The sequence below is a fragment of the Dendropsophus ebraccatus genome, chromosome 7 (genome assembly GCF_027789765.1).
Source record: "Dendropsophus ebraccatus isolate aDenEbr1 chromosome 7, aDenEbr1.pat, whole genome shotgun sequence".
In the NCBI taxonomy this organism is placed as follows: domain Eukaryota; kingdom Metazoa; phylum Chordata; class Amphibia; order Anura; family Hylidae; genus Dendropsophus; species Dendropsophus ebraccatus.
The window spans coordinates 36,135,933-36,156,133 of record NC_091460.1 but is presented as its reverse complement, the minus strand read 5'-3'; the positions used below and the strand labels follow the sequence as shown (position 1 = coordinate 36,156,133).

Sequence of the window (20,201 nt, the reverse complement as noted above, 5' to 3'; positions counted from 1 at the left end):
GTGTGACTGTGTCTTATAGGATCCCTCCTGACATGTATCTGTTTCCTCCATATACAATTCTGGAGCTTCTTTTCTTAGCACCAGATGTGTAGCTATAGGGGGTGCAGAGGCAGCAGTAGCACCTGAGTCCTGGTGCCCCAGGGGACCTATAGGCCCCTCTGTCACAGTATTAATGGCTCATGTTAAGCGGGGGAGGGGGTCACTAGGGTTGGTTTATTATAGGTCTATAGCTGCGTCTCAGCTATATGTTGATATGCAACATTTTTCTCTTCTTATGTACATGCAGACACGAACAGACTCTAGGGGGGGTATGTATTATCACCACATTTTTTTTTTCCATTAGTGGACTTTTCACGTGGTCCATGTGCAAAAATTATCAATAGGAGCATGGGCCTTGATAAATATTGTACAATTTTTTTTTTGTGGCTAAAAAAAGGCTAACAAACTACTTCAGGGTCTGACTGGAATCCTGCTGCGCAATATTTTTTGCACAAATTAAAAAAGTAAGTAATATAAACCAGGCCCCCTCAGCAACAAATTTGAAAAAAGGCACAGCCGGCGTAAACTGCTCAAAAATAGCACAAACCACATCGTGAGCAATAACACCTTTCCCACCAAAAGAATAACACAAAAAGATTCATGCCTATGCCCCACTGTGTTCCGCCGAGTGCTGCTGTTGCCTTTTATTAATGATTGATGTGGGTCTCTCCTCATTCAGATCAACACTGATCAAAACTTCATATATGTTGCTATGACACGTATCAATCTGCCGCCAAGTCCATGTAACTGAAGTGATGATTTATACCTGGAATTGTTTAGCACATGCAGTAGAGAAAGTGCTCCCTCTAGTGGCACAGAGTCCATGATGGTTGTCTTGGAAAGGTCCTGCTAGGAGCAGGTAGGGCTCATTGTAATGAGGGCAAAGGGACTGGCATTGTAGTGTTTTATGCTAACTTTACATGGAGCGATTATTGGCCCGATCGTACGATTAACGATTTTGAAGTAACGATTTTTTTTTTTATAACGATCAGCGTTTAGATGGAACGATATATCGTACGGAAAATTCGTTTTGCGATCGTTTTGCGATCTCACACATAGGTAAAATCAGTGAACGACTGTTTACACGGAACGATCGGCGAATTTTTTGCGAACGACGATTTAAGAACATGTTAAAAGATCAAAATGAACGCTTTATCAATCGTTCGCCGCGTTTACACGTACGATTATCGTTCAAATTCGATCGTTATCGCGAAAATTCGCCCGATAATCGTTCCGTGTAAATGTAGCATAAGACAACATGGATAACCAGCTCTGTAATGGAGGGCGTTGTGTCGACTACTATAATTGAGATACTGTAGCTGAATCTTTTAGGGTAGGGTGAGAACTAGAGCTGATGTTGTAATGGCCATTTTTATGGTGAACAATGTGGCTGGATTACTTATGAAGGACCAGTCACTACAATTGGACTTATGGAGATATGGCCGCAACCAAATGTATGGCGCTGTATATACATTGGGGGGGATGCTGACACAGCCCCTTCATTCTGCTGATCAGTGACGTTGACATCATCCACATCATCCACACGTCGTCTTCCGGAGTCCGCGCATGCGCAGTACGTCGGCGGCGTCTCCCGCCGTACTGCGCATGCACGGACTACAGAAGACGTCTGCGCTGCGTGCGGATGATGTCAGCGCACCGACGACGTGAAACGCAAGCCGGCGGGTCACGTGGATGGAAGGCAGAACTCAAGCACGCCCCTCTGGGCATGATTACAGCCATTACAGACGCCCAGGACCTGTGACTGATTCTGCCCACCTTGACTAATTCCGCCCACCGTGACTACTTGCCGGAAATTTACATACAGCGCAGGACTTCTTCAAAGTAAGATTACTGACTGATGGAGGGGGGCACGGAGGTTACAGGGGGATGTTTAGGAAACGTGCTGAGTGATGTGCCAGCACGTTTCCTTATCTTAAGATGGATTTTCGGCATGATTGGTTCCCTTTAAGTCCGGCGTTTTCTGTGCCGGGTTTAAAAATGTCCCCGCAGCGCCGACAGTACGCTGATTTATGTAGAAGTGTACTGCCTCTACATAAAACCCATGCGCACCAGTGTGTCAGGCAAGGAAACCTATGCCAGCTTAGAGCTGGCGTAGGTTTCCTTATCATTTTTCAGTGAGAAAGATTAAGCGGATCCAGAGTCCGCGCCCCTCGTTCCTTGAGTCCCTGCCCCATGTTTTTTTGACAAGTAGAGATGAGCCAACCTGGAGCATGCTCGTTTGTCTCAGCCAGAACTTGTACCATTTGATTCCCTGTGGATGAAGAAGTTGGATGTCGCCCTTTGACTGCCAGGAAAACATGGTGACAACTTATGTTCTATGGCTTTATTTATGTCTTCCAGGACTCTTTAGGACTGCATTCATCTTCTCCAGATACTGGTATTCAAATGCTGAACTTTCAAGCTCAGACTAAACTGTGTGTGCTTGAGGTTCGCTCATCCCTAATGACAACTTTTCACTAATTTGCTGTAGGGGTTAAAGTAACCCGGACGCAGCAAATCTAACCCCAAGCATGACAATCCTTGTTTTTAGGGTGCCTTTAGGGTAGGTTCACACAATGAAATCCGAGTGGATAAGTTCCGTCGGATTCCGTCGCTCCTACCCGTTCACAGCGGCGCACATATCCACCGGCTTCATAGACATCATTCTATGGCCGGGCGCGTAACCTTACGTCCTGGGTGTTTTTCCCGCTATGAAGCGCGCTCCGGAGTGGAGCGCGCTTCATAGCAGGTGGGGGCCGGCTGCAATCAGCGATCGCGCTGCCGCGGGTCATTAACCCCTTAAACGCCGCGATCGCGGCGCGACCGTGGCGTTTAAGTGTAAGTGACAGGTGTAAGTGACAGGGGGAGTCCCCTGTCACTTACCGATCGGGACCCCCGCAGTGTGACTGCGGGGGTCCCGATCGTTGAGACGGACTGCCGGAGGTCTCTCACCTGCCTCCGTGCGGTCCGATCGGCGATCTGCTACACTGAGCCTGCACAGGCAGGCTCAATGAGCAGATCGCCGGTAACACTGATCAATGATTCATCAGTGTAGAAATCAAAGTACTGTATGTAGAAGTCCCCCAAAGGGACTTCAAAAGTGTAAAAAAAAAAAAGTTCAAAACACTAACACACTACCCCAAAACCCCTCCCCCAATAAAAGTCTAAATCACCCCCCTTTCCCATTATATAAATAAAACATATAAAAATGAATAAATAGATAAACATACCGTAGCGTGCGTAATTGTCCGATCTATTAAAATATAACAAGCGTCATTGCGACCGGTAAACGGCGTACACGAAAAGAGGGGAAAAAGTGCGCAGATTACCGATTTTATGTTACATTATATATTAAAAAAAAATTATAAAAAGTGATCAAAACGTCCGATCTTCACAAATATGGTATTAATAAAAACTAGAGATCATGGCGGAAAAAATGACACCCCATACAGCCCCGTAGTTGAAAAAATAAAACCGTTATAAGCGTCACAATAGGCCCATTTTATTAATATTTAATTGGCAAATAACAGGATTTCATAAAAAAAATACATATATAACATTAGAGAATCTGTGTAACCTGCATATGGTTGTGTTCGGACTGACCTATAGAATAATGGTATCATGTCGCTGTTACCATATAGTGCATTACGTAGACACAGGAACCCCCCAAACTTTACCATATTGCATTCTTTTTTACGATTTCACCTATTTATATCTTCATAAATAATATATTTGGAATTCCATCATACATGTTATGGTAAAATGACGCCATTACAAAGTACAACTATTCCTGTAACAAACAAGCACTTACATGGCTTGTAGATAGAAAACTGAGAGTGCTAGAGCTCTTAGAAGGGGGGGAGGGAAAAACGAAAGCACTAAGATCAAAATTTGCGCGGTCCACTGAGTCATTTTGGGCCTGGTCCTCAAAGGGTTAACCAAAAACGACTCCTTACTCCCAGGAAAAGAGCTCTGACGCCTTGGCCACTAGGTGTCTCACTTCTCTGCAGTCTGCTGTCCACTGCCTGTGGTCAGGGGAATGTGTCTTTAGTAACTGAGAGACCAAGACAGAACACAGGGGGTGGGCGCCATATCTATGAGATGTGTATGGTGTAGCCCATGGATGTGCTGATAAGAGAGTTGTCTTGAATTAGAAAAAAACGGGAGACTATCACGTGGTATTACGTCATTGCGTAGCTCCACCTCTTCGCCGGCAGTTGGAGCCGCGCAGGCGCAGTACGGATCCAGAGGTGGAGATTGTTCTGGCAGCGGGACATGGAGCAGCACAGAGCCTGGACTCACCCCGGCACTGATCTGTAATTATCATCACCATAATCTCCGCCCGTCCTGACAACATGGCCGCCCTGCTGGTGAGAGGCTGCCTGCCCAGGGCCTACCGGGGAGCCCGCACCCCGCTGCTGTGGAGCCGGGGAGACAGCACCAGAGGTGAGGAGGGGCATCAGTGACAGCAGCGGCAGCTGTAAGCCGGGGTACACCTGGACACACTGCCATACATCACATATACACTGCCATACATCATATCTATCTATACACTGCCATACATCATATATCTATCTATACACTGCCATACATCATATCTATCTATACACTGCCATACATCATATCTATCTATACACTGCCGTACATCATATCTATCTATACACTGCCATACATCATATATCTATCTATACACTGCCGTACATCATATCTATCTATACACTTCCATACATCATATATCTATCTATACACTGCCGTACATCATATCTATCTATACACTGCCATACATCATATCTATCTATACACTGCCGTACATCATATCTATCTATACACTGCCATACATCATATCTATCTATACACTGCCGTACATCATATCTATCTATACACTGCCGTACATCATATCTATCTATACACTGCCATACATCATATCTATCTATACACTGCCGTACATCATATCTATCTATACACTGCCGTACATCATATCTATCTATACACTGCCATACATCATATCTATCTATACACTGCCATACATCATATCTATCTATACACTGCCATACATCATATCTATCTATACACTGCCATACATCATATCTATCTATACACTGCCATACATCATATCTATCTATACACTGCCATACATCATATCTATCTATACACTGCCATACATCATATCTATCTATACACTGCCATACATCATATCTATCTATACACTGCCATACATCACATATACACTGCCATACATCACATATACACTGCCATACATCATATCTATCTATACACTGCCATACATCACATATACACTGCCATACATCATATCTATCTATACACTGCCATACATCACATATACACTGCCGTACATCATATCTATCTATACACTGCCATACATCATATCTATCTATACACTGCCATACATCATATCTATCTATACCCTGCCATACATCATATATCTATCTATACGCTGCCATACATCACATATACACTGCCGTACATCATATCTATCTATACACTGCCATACATCACATATACACTGCCGTACATCATATCTATCTATACACTGCCATACATCATATCTATCTATACACTGCCATACATCACATATACACTGCCATACATCATATCTATCTATACACTGCCATACATCATATCTATCTATACACTGCCATACATCACATATACACTGCCATACATCATATCTATCTATACACTGCCGTACATCATATCTATCTATACACTGCCGTACATCATATCTATCTATACGCTGCCGTACATCATATCTATCTATACGCTGCCGTACATCATATCTATCTATACGCTGCCGTACATCATATCTATCTATACGCTGCCGTACATCATATCTATCTATACGCTGCCGTACATCATATCTATCTATACACTGCCGTACATCATATCTATCTATACGCTGCCGTACATCATATCTATCTATACGCTGCCGTACATCATATCTATCTATACGCTGCCGTACATCATATCTATCTATACGCTGCCGTACATCATATCTATCTATACGCTGCCGTACATCATATCTATCTATACGCTGCCGTACATCATATCTATCTATACGCTGCCGTACATCATATCTATCTATACGCTGCCGTACATCATATCTATCTATACGCTGCCGTACATCATATCTATCTATACACTGCCATACATCATATCTATCTATACACTGCCATACATCATATCTATCTATACACTGCCATACATCATATCTATCTATACACTGCCATACATCACATATACACTGCCATACATCACATATACACTGCCATACATCATATCTATCTATACACTGCCATACATCACATATACACTGCCATACATCATATCTATCTATACACTGCCATACATCACATATACACTGCCGTACATCATATCTATCTATACACTGCCATACATCATATCTATCTATACACTGCCATACATCATATCTATCTATACCCTGCCATACATCATATATCTATCTATACGCTGCCATACATCACATATACACTGCCGTACATCATATCTATCTATACACTGCCATACATCACATATACACTGCCGTACATCATATCTATCTATACACTGCCATACATCATATCTATCTATACACTGCCATACATCACATATACACTGCCATACATCATATCTATCTATACACTGCCATACATCATATCTATCTATACACTGCCATACATCACATATACACTGCCATACATCATATCTATCTATACACTGCCGTACATCATATCTATCTATACACTGCCGTACATCATATCTATCTATACGCTGCCGTACATCATATCTATCTATACGCTGCCGTACATCATATCTATCTATACGCTGCCGTACATCATATCTATCTATACGCTGCCGTACATCATATCTATCTATACGCTGCCGTACATCATATCTATCTATACGCTGCCGTACATCATATCTATCTATACGCTGCCGTACATCATATCTATCTATACGCTGCCGTACATCATATCTATCTATACGCTGCCGTACATCATATCTATCTATACGCTGCCGTACATCATATCTATCTATACGCTGCCGTACATCATATCTATCTATACGCTGCCGTACATCATATCTATCTATACGCTGCCGTACATCATATCTATCTATACGCTGCCGTACATCATATCTATCTATACGCTGCCGTACATCATATCTATCTATACGCTGCCGTACATCATATCTATCTATACGCTGCCGTACATCATATCTATCTATACGCTGCCGTACATCATATCTATCTATACGCTGCCGTACATCATATCTATCTATACGCTGCCGTACATCATATCTATCTATACGCTGCCGTACATCATATCTCTATCTATACGCTGCCGTACATCATATCTCTATCTATACGCTGCCGTACATCATATCTCTATCTATACGCTGCCGTACATCATATCTCTATCTATACGCTGCCGTACATCATATCTCTATCTATACGCTGCCGTACATAATATCTCTATCTATACGCTGCCGTACATCATATCTCTATCTATACGCTGCCGTACATCATATCTCTGTCTATCTATACGCTGCCGTACATCATATCTCTGTCTATCTATACGCTGCCGTACATCATATCTCTGTCTATCTATACGCTGCCGTACATCATATCTATATGTGTGTGTGTGTATATATATATATATATATATATATATATATATATATATATATATATATATATATGAAATCGTTCACCATATTACACAGAACGATAATCGTTAGTTACGATCGTTCCTATGATGTTTACTCTGATCGTTTATTCCTTCTGATCCCAGAAAAACAATGAACAATGTGCAATTACACTGAACGATTAGTGAAAAAATGCGGAACTTGAACGAACGTGGAATTACAGCGAATAATTAGCGAACGATTAACAATAATTTTAGGTTCAGATCTATATCAACGGTCACGACATACGAACGATTTTTCGATCGTTGCCTGCAGTTACACAGAACGATTGAACGATTTAACGATTTTTCGCACGATAATCGCGTCGTGTAATAGGACCCTAATAGACATTTATAGTCTATCCTTGGGATGTTGGCTTTGGAAATGACCAATGTCTCTTATTAGGACCCCGTATATTTCTGCATGACATATAGTCCATTGATTCATAATAGGCATAGTGTAATACTTACATTCCCCTGTGGTGGCGCTGTCTGGCGCATTCTGACAACATCCTGAATGTGTGAACATGGCCTTAGGGGACATACATGTGCTCTAATGTGAAAACTGAAAGAGAAACCATTCAATGTAAAATCCCATTCACTACTGTGTAACATTGTGTCACTGTGGAGCATGGGTCTCCAAACTGTGGCCCTCCAGCTGTTGTGGAACCACAACTCCCATCATGCCTGGACAGCTAAAGCTTTGGCTTTAGCTGTCCAGGCATGATGGGAATTGTAGTTTTGCAACAGCTGGAGGGCCGCAGTTTGGAGACCCATGTGTGGAGTATGAGAGTCTGGCATTCTGTATATATGTGCCCATTGATATGGATGGTGCTGCTCACATATTGTGTCCTATAGAGGAGTCCATGGGTCAGGGCAGAAGGGGGATCTATATTATATCAGGCAGGGGTTTTATTGTTGTCTCATGGGGGTCTGGGGGTGCTGAGTACACATAGCAGCGGTATATATATATATATATAATATATTAGTATGTGGCCGGGACTTGCAGCGTTCAGTTTCACAACGTCTTCCCTTATAGCTGTTCCCAGTCCCTCTATGTACAGGAATGAGATGGATCTGCTGGAGGGAACTGGTTATTGTCGGCCTCTGTTACGACATGATCTGTGTAATGTCTCTGCGCCATCTCCAGTAACTGGATAGAACTAGATGGAGATGGCTGTATGTAAGGTCACATAGTGGTAGAGCAGCAGACCCCTGGCCACCACTGGCCACCCACATTGCTGTATTGTCTTCTGCACAGAGATGTCAATCAGGTAGATGATATAGCAGCTTGTCCGGTCCTAGATTATAGGGGTGCGTGAGGAGCCGCTGCAGCACGTAGGGAGGGACACTGATAATAATTAGTTAAAGGAGTTGGACATTTTTTTCAAAAGAGTCAGGGAGGTAGGTGCATGTTGTTATGTTCAGCCACCTCCTCCCCGGCTCCAGCGCTATGGTCCATTGTCCTCCGCTCTGGTTCCCAGTCCCCGAGCCGCTTCTAGGTCTAAGTGGGGACGCGCGTCGTGATGTGTCAGGCGGTCAGCGGCCATAACAGGGTCCCTTGTCGCCTGCTTACTGGCTGAGCGGTGGTTGACGCATGACGAGTCGGGTCCCCCCCTCAAACCAGGAAACGGCCAGGAACCAGAGAGGATGACAGCGGACCCCAGCGCTGCGGAGGTAGCTGCATATTATGTTCAGTCATCTCTTCCCTGGCTCATTTGAAAAAAATGTCCAACCCCAGACATGCAAATACATGCACAAGACAGAAATACATGCACAATATTTTCTGGGTATCATTTTCTACTCATTCTAATAGATCACATGTACAATACTTTACACTTGTGTTCTGTCATGTGTCCTATAAAATTTGCTGCTTAAAGGGGTAGTCCAGCACCTCTCCCCCTCAGCATGGAAGAATGCTACTGTGCACTTGGAACTGTCCTGCCCATTGCACATTGGCATTCCTCTGCCCTTTTAAAGGGAACCTGTCAACCGGGACGCGGGCCTAGAGCCCGCCTGACCCCTGATGCAGCCTCGGATACTTACCCTTTCCTGCAAGGTCCCACTCCTGGACGAAGATATCTGCGCCCGAAGCTGAGCGTGTGCTGTATGCAAATTATCAGAGATGAGTCGGATGTTCATAGAGGATGAATGGAGCCGTCATTCTCTATGGGCATCGGACTCATCTCTGCTCTGCGCGCACGGCTGCCGACTGGGATATCTTCGTCTCAGGACCGGGTCCAGAAGTGGGACTTGCAGGAAAGGGTAAATATCCGGGGCTGCATCGGGCGGTCAGGGGGGCTCTGCGCCCGCGTGACAGGTTCCCTTTAAGTAGCATAATCTGCCACAATGACTCAGAGCCCCATACCCAGGGAGTTCAAAGTGAATCCTGTATCGCTGTACAGAGGGAGCCTGTCCCCGTTTTATACTGTCTGCCATTTGGGCTGCATGAAACTGATGCCATGTTTCCCTTAATTGTATTAGATTAGAGATGCTGAGATTGAATGGTGCTGTGCTGCAGTACCAGGCACAGCCTGTAAATAGGAGTGGAGCTATTTCTGGAAAATAAGTTTATTTCCTAATCTTATGTCTGGTCTTCCAGGTCTTTTCCCGGATCGTGTTTGTCTTGGTTGCACTTCGTTACGGTTGATAAATCACAGGTACGAGTATTTTATCATTATTGCTACCACGTTCTACCAGGAGAGGAATGTTCACATCCACAATGTAGTGTTGGCCATAGTTTGCAGTTATAACAGACGTCACACAGCAGTACCGGATCTGTTGTACAATGGACAATACACAGCAGTACCGGATCTGTTGTACGTTGGGTAATACACAGTAGTACCAGATCTGTTGTACATTGGATAATACAGGGCAGTGCCGGATCTGTTGTACGTTGGATAATACACAGCAGTGCCGGATCTGTTGTACGTTGGATAATACACAGCAGTGCCGGATCTGTTGTACATCGGACACCACACTGCAGTGCCGGATCTGTTGTACGCTGGATAATACACAGCAGTGCCGGATCTGTTGTACGTTGGATAATACACTGCAGTGCCGGATCTGTTGTACATCGGACACCACACTGCAGTGCCGGATCTGTTGTACGCTGGATAATACACAGTGCCGGATCTGTTGTACATCGGACACCACACTGCCGTGCCGGATCTGTTGTACATCGGACACCACACTGCAGTGCCGGAACTGTTGTACATCGGACACCACACTGCAGTGCTGGATCTGTTGTACATCGGACACCACACCACACTGTAGCGCCAGATCTGTTGTACATCGGACACCACACCACACTGCAGTGCTGGATCTTTTTTACATCGGACACCACACCACACTGCAGTGCCGGATCTGTTGTACATCGGACACCACACTGGAGTGCCTGATCTGTTGTACATCGGACACCACACTGCAGTGCCGGATCTGTTGTACATTTGGACACCACACCACACTTCAGTGCCTGATCTGTTGTACATCGGACACCACACTGCAGTGCCGGATCTGTTGTACATTTGGACACCACACCACACTTCAGTGCCTGATCTGTTGTACATCGGACACCACACTGCAGTGCCGGATCTGTTGTACATTTGGACACCACACCACACTTCAGTGCCTGATCTGTTGTACATCGGACACCACACTGCAGTGCTGGATCTGTTTTACATCAGACACCACACCACACCGCAGTGCCGGATCTGTTGTACATCGGACACCACACTGCAGTGCCGGATCTGTTGTACATCGGACACCACACTGTAGTGCCTGATCTGTTGTACGCTGGATAATACACAGCAGTGCCGGATCTGTTGTACATCGGACACCACACTGCAGTGCCGGATCTGTTGTACATTGGATACCACTGGCAACTGATTGACTCTATTGACTATATTAAAGGTCATCAGATTAGAGGGGGACAGATAGCGCTGTGTGCATAAATGGGGGATGTGAATCTCTGTTCATGTCTATGGGAGTCACAAAAAGGGAGAGATTCACTCTGTGAATAAGGGCGACCTCCTCACCTGGGGACTCCCATTCTCCTCAGTGTAACCCCCACCCCCTTTAAGATATCCATGTATATTATATGTTATGTGTGAAGTGCGTTGGTACAGTAGAGATGTATTGCTAGGTTGACTTATATCTTGCCTACATAACATCTCCATCTTTCTTTTGCCCCCAGGAGTTCCCACTTTTGTAGTTGCACTGCTGCCCATCCGGTTTACATTTCAATAAGAGACGGGAACAGCGGCTTTTCATGGACTAACAGGCCTGAAAGAACCTATTATAGAGTCCACAATCCATCATGGAAAGGAGTGACCGTCAGCCTAGGACCCCAGTACGCCTCAGTCCGAGCTTTGCACTCTTCAGGCCCCCTGTACGATGACTCTTTGGTAGAAAAATCATTGAAGTCTTTGAAGGACAAAAAAAAAAAGTTGGAAGAAGGAGGACCGGTGTATAGTCCCAACACCGAGGTGGAGACCGTCAAGAAGTCAATAGGACAGAAGGTTATGGACGAGTTAAAGCACTATTACCACGGCTTCCGGCTCCTCTGGATCGATACCAAAATTGCAGCTAGAATGTTGTGGAATATTCTCAATGGGAGTTCACTATCCCGACGGGAAAGGAGACAGGTAAGATGGAGGGGCCGGAAGTGCCGGACAGGTCACTCCGCTTTCCTAAGCTGGCCATACACTTTCAATAACTTCTGTCCAAATGTTCATGTGTGGTTTACTGGAAGGGGAATCTGCAGCCATACTGCCCTGGTGCCAACTTACGCCTTCATGATTAAAAAAGTGGGTGATGAACATCCACAGACCCCCAACCTTCTCACCATCATCTGTTGAAGTAGAGTCGGGAGGTCTCCATACACCTTAGAGAGTCAGCTGAGCCCACCAGGGAGTTTAAAGGGAATCTGTCACTAGGTTTATTCTGCCTTAAAAGAGGGCAACATAAACTATTGACAGAAATGCTGAACAGATCGTGTGTATTGCTTCCATCATTTTGTTTAGCTGTTCTCCTAATATGCAGGAGAATAGAATTTTTGTCACACCCCTTCCCCCGCCCTCCAGCTGTTTGAAAACTACAATGCCTTTTATCCCTGGACAGCTAAAGCTTTGGCTGCCCAGGCATGATGATAACTGTACTTTAGCAACAGCTGCAGGGCACACTGACACCCCTACTGTAGACACTCTTTATTCGCCTGATAGCAGATTGTGGGGGGAAGAAAAAGAATCAGCCATGTTGGATTTCAACTACCCCATCTTTCTTGTTCTATGTAAGGTAAGCTGCTGCCAGATGAGCCTGGACGCTGCTTTTTTTCCCCTTCTGCTAACTCTGTATTCATGCACACTTTGCTGATCTGAGCATCCGTGTGGGGAGAGAGAGCTGTCATCCAACAAACATATCTTACGTGTATGAGCAGCTTTTAGTCTACACAGGCATCACTCAGGGTTACTGGTCCTAAACGCTGGTCCAAAAAGCCTTTAAAGGGAGCGCCATGTTTTCTGTTGTTGGATTGTGGTCATGTTGCTATGATGCACCATATCCGTATTGCATCTGGCAGCAGACTTGGGTGGACCTAGGGCAGTGTAGTAGCACTGTGCCAGCCGAGGGCACCTTCAGGCCAGGGATACATTACACTGATTGGGAATCTCATGTAGTGGGTTATATATGGAAGCTCCTGATGTGTCCTCGTGTTACTGGATGCCGAGGCGTTCCTCCCGGGGACATGTCTACACAGGCCGCTGAGTCACCACATGGAGTGTTACCAGCCATTAGCAGGGCCGGCTGCCAGGATACCAAGATCTGCTCTGACGTCTGCCACTAATCCACAGGCTTGTGTTGTCTGGAGTATCAGATTGATGGTAGTTAATGGGGCATACGCCCCTGGGCCTGTATTCTTGTGGGTCCTCAATCATTATAATGCAGGAGATTAGGAGTCCTTTAGTATGGAGGGACATGCTCTGTGTCTGTATACTTGATCACACATGTGCAGCATACACTGTATACAGAGACCTCCAGAGCTCCCAGCACAATGACCCTCAGCTATATTGTTTCCAGGTTACATGTGATCTCACAGTTTTTGGTAGATCAGCAGGTAACTATACCTGAATATATATGACAGGGGTGTCAAATGCATGGACTGACAGCTGTAGCAAAACTACAATTCCTATCATACCTAAATCTTTGGCTGTCCGGGCATGATGGAAATTGTAGTTTTGCAACAGCTGGGGGGCCATGAGGTTGACATCTGTGGTCTAGAATAATACACAGCGCCTTTTACATAGGTGATTGACACCTCATAGAACAGAATTCACCAATAGGGTATGTTCACTCACTGGATAATAGTCCCACATTTATTTCCATAGATGAGAGGATGCAGATTTGCAGATTTTTCCCATTGATTCTCTGTGATTTTTTTTTTTTTAAGATACTCAAGCTGGCTTAGTGTTACTATTATATACTAAAAATCTTGAGACATGTCAAAAGTTTTAATGATTCGTGCTCTGGGTGCGGAGATCACTAGATCGAGTGGGGAGAAGCGTTCATCTAAGGGCTTTCCTCCCCATCTTTCTCCTCATTGCAGAACTTTCTACAGAATTTCTATACAGAATTCATATCAAGCAATGAGTAGACAGCAGGGAGGGAAGCGATTTTCTCCTCGCTTGTTCTAGCAATTAATTAGGGTCTTAGTACCCCGACCATTGTCAGTCAAAATCATTGACATGTCAAAATGACAGTAACATTAAAAAACAAAAAAACAAAACAAAAAAAAACTTGCTTTATTTGCCTCTTTATTTCCTGCTGCCATGTGTCAAGATGGGTCCAGGAAGTTATGGTCGACAGGGATCCTGGCACCATTTTGGCGGGCTCTTTCTGTGTCTGTCACAAGGACCTTCTTGCTCAGCCAATCAGTGGCAGAGGCAGCACTCCACAGTTGGCACTGATTGGCTGAGTGGTTAGGTCCTTGTGTGACACAGACACAGTGATGTGCAGGGGATTAATGTGGAGGGAGGGGGAGAGTATAGTGTTTTATTTTGTTTTAGTTTCATGTTATTTTCTATTTAAAGGAGAAGTCCGGCCAGGCCCATTTTTTAACAAGTGCTGGGGAGGATAAAAGAGGTAACATGCTCTTACCTTCACCGTTCCAGCACTGGTGGTCGCCTCCGGGTCTGTGCAGGGACCTGGGTTGTGACGTATGAGGTCTGCTCAGCCAGTCAACGGCCGAGACGGGACCCGCTACATCCGCTGACTGGCTGAGCGAACTGCGCACATCGCAACCTGGCTCCCTGCTTAGTCCAGGAAGCGGACAGGGATCTGGGGACCAGAGTAGCAGTATGCGGCCACCAGCAGTGGAGCGGGGGGAGGTTAGAGCATGGTATTTTTTATCCTCCCCAGCATGTGCTGAAAAAGTGGATTTCGATGGACTCCTCCTTTAACTGTGCCTTGAGCATTGAGTAGATTTCCACAGTACCCCTATATGTCTTATGTACAGGATGGGGGATAACTAACTGATCATTGGTGATCTGGCTGCTAAGAATGAAGATCATTTGTTCCCTGAATAAATGGAAGGATATTCCATCGCTCCTTTACTTCTCTGTGGGACTTCTGAGCTTTGTAAAGCGCCGAATTCTGTGTCCAGAAGTCTCATAGTGAATGTACAGAGTGGAGGCTGTGCACACTGCTGCTTCATTTACCCAGGGGTTTAAGAGACCCTTCATTCTTTTGCTTAGTGGGTCCCCTGCACTCAGACCCCCGCCCATCAGTTTTTTCCTATCATGTAGATGGGGGTTAAGCTGTAATCTTGGGATAACCCCTTTAAGGCAGGTCCTCTGTTACATCGTTTCCTCCTGCTATTATTGTGTACGCGCTCACTGTACGGCCTATTTCCTCCAGGTGAGTGTAATGCTGATGATATAGCAGGGACCCCGTAGAGTACAGTATACACATGCTAATACCAGTGCGCTACTCCTCATTGGAATATACAGCAGGTGGCTGGGCCTGTGAACAATGGAAGATATATGAATACTGTGGACAGCCCCTTGGTTCATTGACCTATTCCTGGCTGCGACCTCTATGGTGGGGGAGGAAGGTTGTAGTATTTTTTAGGAAAGGTCATTTTGCTTTCTTGGAAGAGTTTAGTACTGTTACATAAACACTTAAGAACAGGTGACAGCTTTTACCCAGAAATCCATGGACACGCTGCACCAACAACCTCAGTCAGATGTATGGATATGGATATACTCCAAGGGTAGCTTCACACACACCGTATCACAGCCGATTTTATGCTGCGCATCCACAGCAGATCTAATATAAATAACAGAACACACCTTCAAATCTGCTGCAGATTTGAAGGTGTGTTCAGTTATTTATATTAGATCTGCTGCGGATGCGCAGCATAAAATCGGCTGCGATACAGTGTGTGTGAAGCTACCCTTGGAGTATATTCACATCCATATATCTGTATGTGTGAATGCACTCTAAAGAGATATATATATATATATATATCATATATATATATATATATATATATATATATATATATATATATATATAATGTGTAGTAGATAGTCCACAGCACTCAGGATTATAACGTTGAAAATAAGTGGTGTTTATTCCACTTCAATGAAAATGGCGAAGTCAATTCGCTGAAACGTTGCTCCTGGTATTATTGTGTGCTGCACTTGAATGTTTTTGAGGACTTGATGGAATAAACACCACTTTTTTTTCAACGTTCTAATCCTGAGTGCTGTGGACTATCTACTACCTATTTATTGCGTCCTTGGTCAGGACTCGATCCGCTGGCACCAACCGCTACTGGAGTGCTGCTGAAATATTCTCTACGTGTGTGTGTGTGTGTGTATACTCACCGGCCACTTTATTAGGTACACCATGCTAGTAACGGGTTGGACCCCCTTTTGCCTTCAGAACTGCCTCAATTCTTCGTGGCATAGATACAACAAGGTGCTGGAAGCATTCCTCAGAGATTTTGGTCCATATTGACATGATGGCATCACACAGTTGCCGCAGATTTGTCGGCTGCACATCCATGATGCGAATCTCCCGTTCCATCACATCCCAAAGATGCTCTATTGGATTGAGATCTGGTGACTGTGGAGGCCATTGGAGTACAGTGAACTCATTGTCATGTTCAAGAAACCAGTCTGAGATGATTCTAGCTTTATGACATGGCGCATTATCCTGCTGAAAGTAGCCATCAGATGTTGGGTACATTGTGATCATAAAGGGATGGACATGGTCAGCAACAATACTCAGGTAGGCTGTGGCGTTGCAACGATGCTCAATTGGTACCAAGGGGCCCAAAGAGTGCCAAGAAAATATTCCCCACACCATGACACCACCACCCCAGCCTGAACCGTTGATACAAGGCAGGATGGATCCATGCTTTCATGTTGTTGACGCCAAATTCTGACCCTACCATCTGAAAGTCGCATTAGAAATCGAGACTCACCAGACCAGGCAACGTTTTTCCAATCTTCTACTGTCCAATTTCGATGAGCTTGTGCAAATTGTAGCCTCAGTTTCCTGTTCTTAGCTGAGCGGAGTGGCACCCGGTGTGGTCTTCTGCTGCTGTAGCCCATCTGCCTCAAAGTTGGACGTACTGTGCGTTCAGAGATGCTCTTCTGCCTACCTTGGTTGTAACGGTTGGCTATTTGAGTCACTGTTGCCTTTCTATCAGCTCGAACCAGTCTGCTCATTCTCCTCTGACCTCTGGCATCAACAAGGCATTTCCGCCCACAGATCTGCCGCTCACTGGATGTTTTTTCTTTTTCGGACCATTCTCTGTAAACCCTAGAGATGGTTGTGCGTGAAAATCCCAGTAGATCAGCAGTTTCTGAAATACTCAGACCAGCCCTTCTGGCACCAACAACCATGCCACGTTCAAAGGCACTCAAATCACCTTTCTTCCCCATACTGATGCTCGGTTTGAACTGCAGGAGATTGTCTTGACCATGTCTACATGCCTAAATGCACTGAGTTGCCGCCATGTGATTGGCTGATTAGAAATTAAGTGGTAACGTGCAGTTGGACAGGTGTACCTAATAAAGTGGCCGGTGAGTGTGTGTGTGTGTGTATATATATATATATATATATATATATATATATATATATATATTTATATAATATAAGCTGTGCTGCAGCTGTTTCTTAGTTTTATCTATTTCTGGGATGTTGGATGACTGCTTTTAAGTTCATGTACAGTTTCCTTTATTGTAAGTCAGTTTGGTGCTGTGAACCAGCAGTTAAAGGGATTTTCCTGTGCTTTTTCAGTGATGACCCATCCTCCGGATTGGCCATCAACATCTGATCAGTGGTGGTCCGACTCCTGACATCTACCTGTATCAGCTTTTTGTTAGATCCGGGGGAACATAGATGGGAGCAGACAGCTCCATACGTTGTATAGTGGCCATGCTGGGTTACTGCAGCTCAGCTCCTATTGAATTGAATGAGAACTGAGCTGCCGTAAACCTAGCACGGCCACTACACATTGTATGGAGCGATCTTTTTCCGACCCTATGCATTGTATAAGGCAAGGCCTCGGTTCTGGCAAACAGCAGACTGCTAAGGGTTCTGGTTGTTGGGTCCTAACCTATTGGCAAAAATAAAGTCCTGAAAAAAAAACCTTTATGCTTATTTCATACCTAGTTTTTTTTGGCTGAAGAAATGCGCAAAACTGTCAGCAGTTTTTCCCTTTTTTTTTCTTTCAGTTTAGTGTGTATTAGTTTAGAAGTACTTTCTGACGTGTTTCCCACCTAAAGAAGTCTAAGAAAGAAAATAATTTATTGGGGAAAAAAAACCAAAAACACCATACCATGAAGATTCCTGAACTGCAAACGCTGTCTGTATTAAAATTTCTCTTGACTCCCGGCTAAGATCTCACCACAGCGTTTTTAGCCATGTATTTACTGTGTTAATCAAAGCTCCTGGATTTTCCAGCAGTGCCATCTATTTCATCCCAGCTCTGCTGCATCTATTCATTTCATAATGGTTTCTTGGTCATGTGACCTCGCATCAGCCAAAATCTTGACAAATTTCAAGCTGTATCTTTTCTCTTTTAAATCTGCCATCTTTTCCATGATGCATTAGTGCAGCATCACATGGGCAGCCGTAGCCAGTACCATCTTTGCCTGCGGTTATGACAGTGTAATGCACCTCCTCTTATCTCTGAATAAGCTATAAGAATGTAAATATACAGTCATCAAACCTATTATAATCAGTAACTGTGAAGGGATTTTTGTCTCCCCCTGTGAAGCGCCTGTGTGGAGCAGTCCATGCGGCTTCATCACACTGGAGGTTCTGCTGGCTGAGATGGTGACCCCATGAGAGCACAGAAACACATGGAATTTCCAGGGGGTCAATGAGATCACCTGACCAAACTGAGGGAAAGGATTCCAGGAATTTTCAGATAGAAAGGAACAGCCCATAGACAAGAGAAAAAAAACCCAAAGGAAGAAAAAAAAGGAGTCTCTACTCTAAGACCTTGTCGCCTATGAAATAAAAAATGAGTTGTTAATATTTCCCAATGAAAATTATAAGCTGAAATCTAAACTTGTTTGGGGCCATTTTCCAGTGAATTTCATGCAGCTGTAATACTGTATGTGTTGTTTGCTGCTCTCGGGTCTTTATCCACTCTTGTCTTTTGCAGTTCCTGAGGATATGTGCCGACCTCTTTCGCCTCGTGCCCTTCCTCGTCTTCATCATCGTCCCATTCATGGAGTTCCTGCTTCCAGTTGTATTAAAGCTGTTTCCCAATATGCTGCCTTCTACATTTGAGACCACTTCTAAGAAGGTGAATATATGATCTGTGCAGCTTAGGTATATAGGTGTGTTTACTGGGATGTAGCTATAGAACAGCAGAGTTAAACCTGCGGCCCTCCAGCTGCCAGCTAACAAGATATGTATTCCTAAATCTACATATAGAGCGATGTGTGTGTGTGTGTATTATATATATATATATATATATATATATATATATATATATATATATATTATATACACACACACATATTATTTATTATTACATGTTATTTATTTTTGTGTGATTTTCTCTCCATTCCAGGAGGAGAGATTGAAGAAGGAGCTAAGAGTAAAGCTGGAGTTGGCCAAGTTCTTACAGGACACCATTGAGGAGATGGCACTAAGGAACAAAGCAGCCAAAGGAAATGTGACCGCCGAATTTTCCTCCTTTTTTCAGAAGGTATGACCTGCTCTTTATTGTTGCAGTATTAGATGTCTTAGTCTTCGTATGCAAATATAAATATATATGTATACTATTGCAGCAGTGATGGTAAGGAAAGCTCTGTAGATTGTGGTTGGGGGGGGCGGTCAGGAGGTATAGCTGTTGACTGAATGAATGTTTGGCTATCAGCTCCTGTACATAAAAGGAATATATATACACACCCAGCTCCGCAGTCTCTTACC

General features: G+C 44.3%; 1 protein-coding gene across 2 annotated transcripts in view; it reads left to right on the top strand.

Moving 5' to 3' along the window:
* The first annotated feature begins 4,256 nt into the window (after window positions 1–4,256).
* The window catches only part of LETM1 (leucine zipper and EF-hand containing transmembrane protein 1), a 28,996-nt gene continuing 13,051 nt past the window's right edge, over window positions 4,257–20,201 (top strand). For both annotated transcript variants that reach the window (XM_069977297.1, XM_069977295.1), the window contains exons 1-5: window positions 4,257–4,485; window positions 10,345–10,402; window positions 11,938–12,388; window positions 19,426–19,569; window positions 19,840–19,977. In XM_069977297.1, coding sequence (XP_069833398.1) covers window positions 4,395–4,485; window positions 10,345–10,402; window positions 11,938–12,388; window positions 19,426–19,569; window positions 19,840–19,977 — 882 coding nt within the window. In that variant the 5' untranslated portion in view covers window positions 4,257–4,394. The remainder of the gene's footprint in view (window positions 4,486–10,344; window positions 10,403–11,937; window positions 12,389–19,425; window positions 19,570–19,839; window positions 19,978–20,201) is intronic.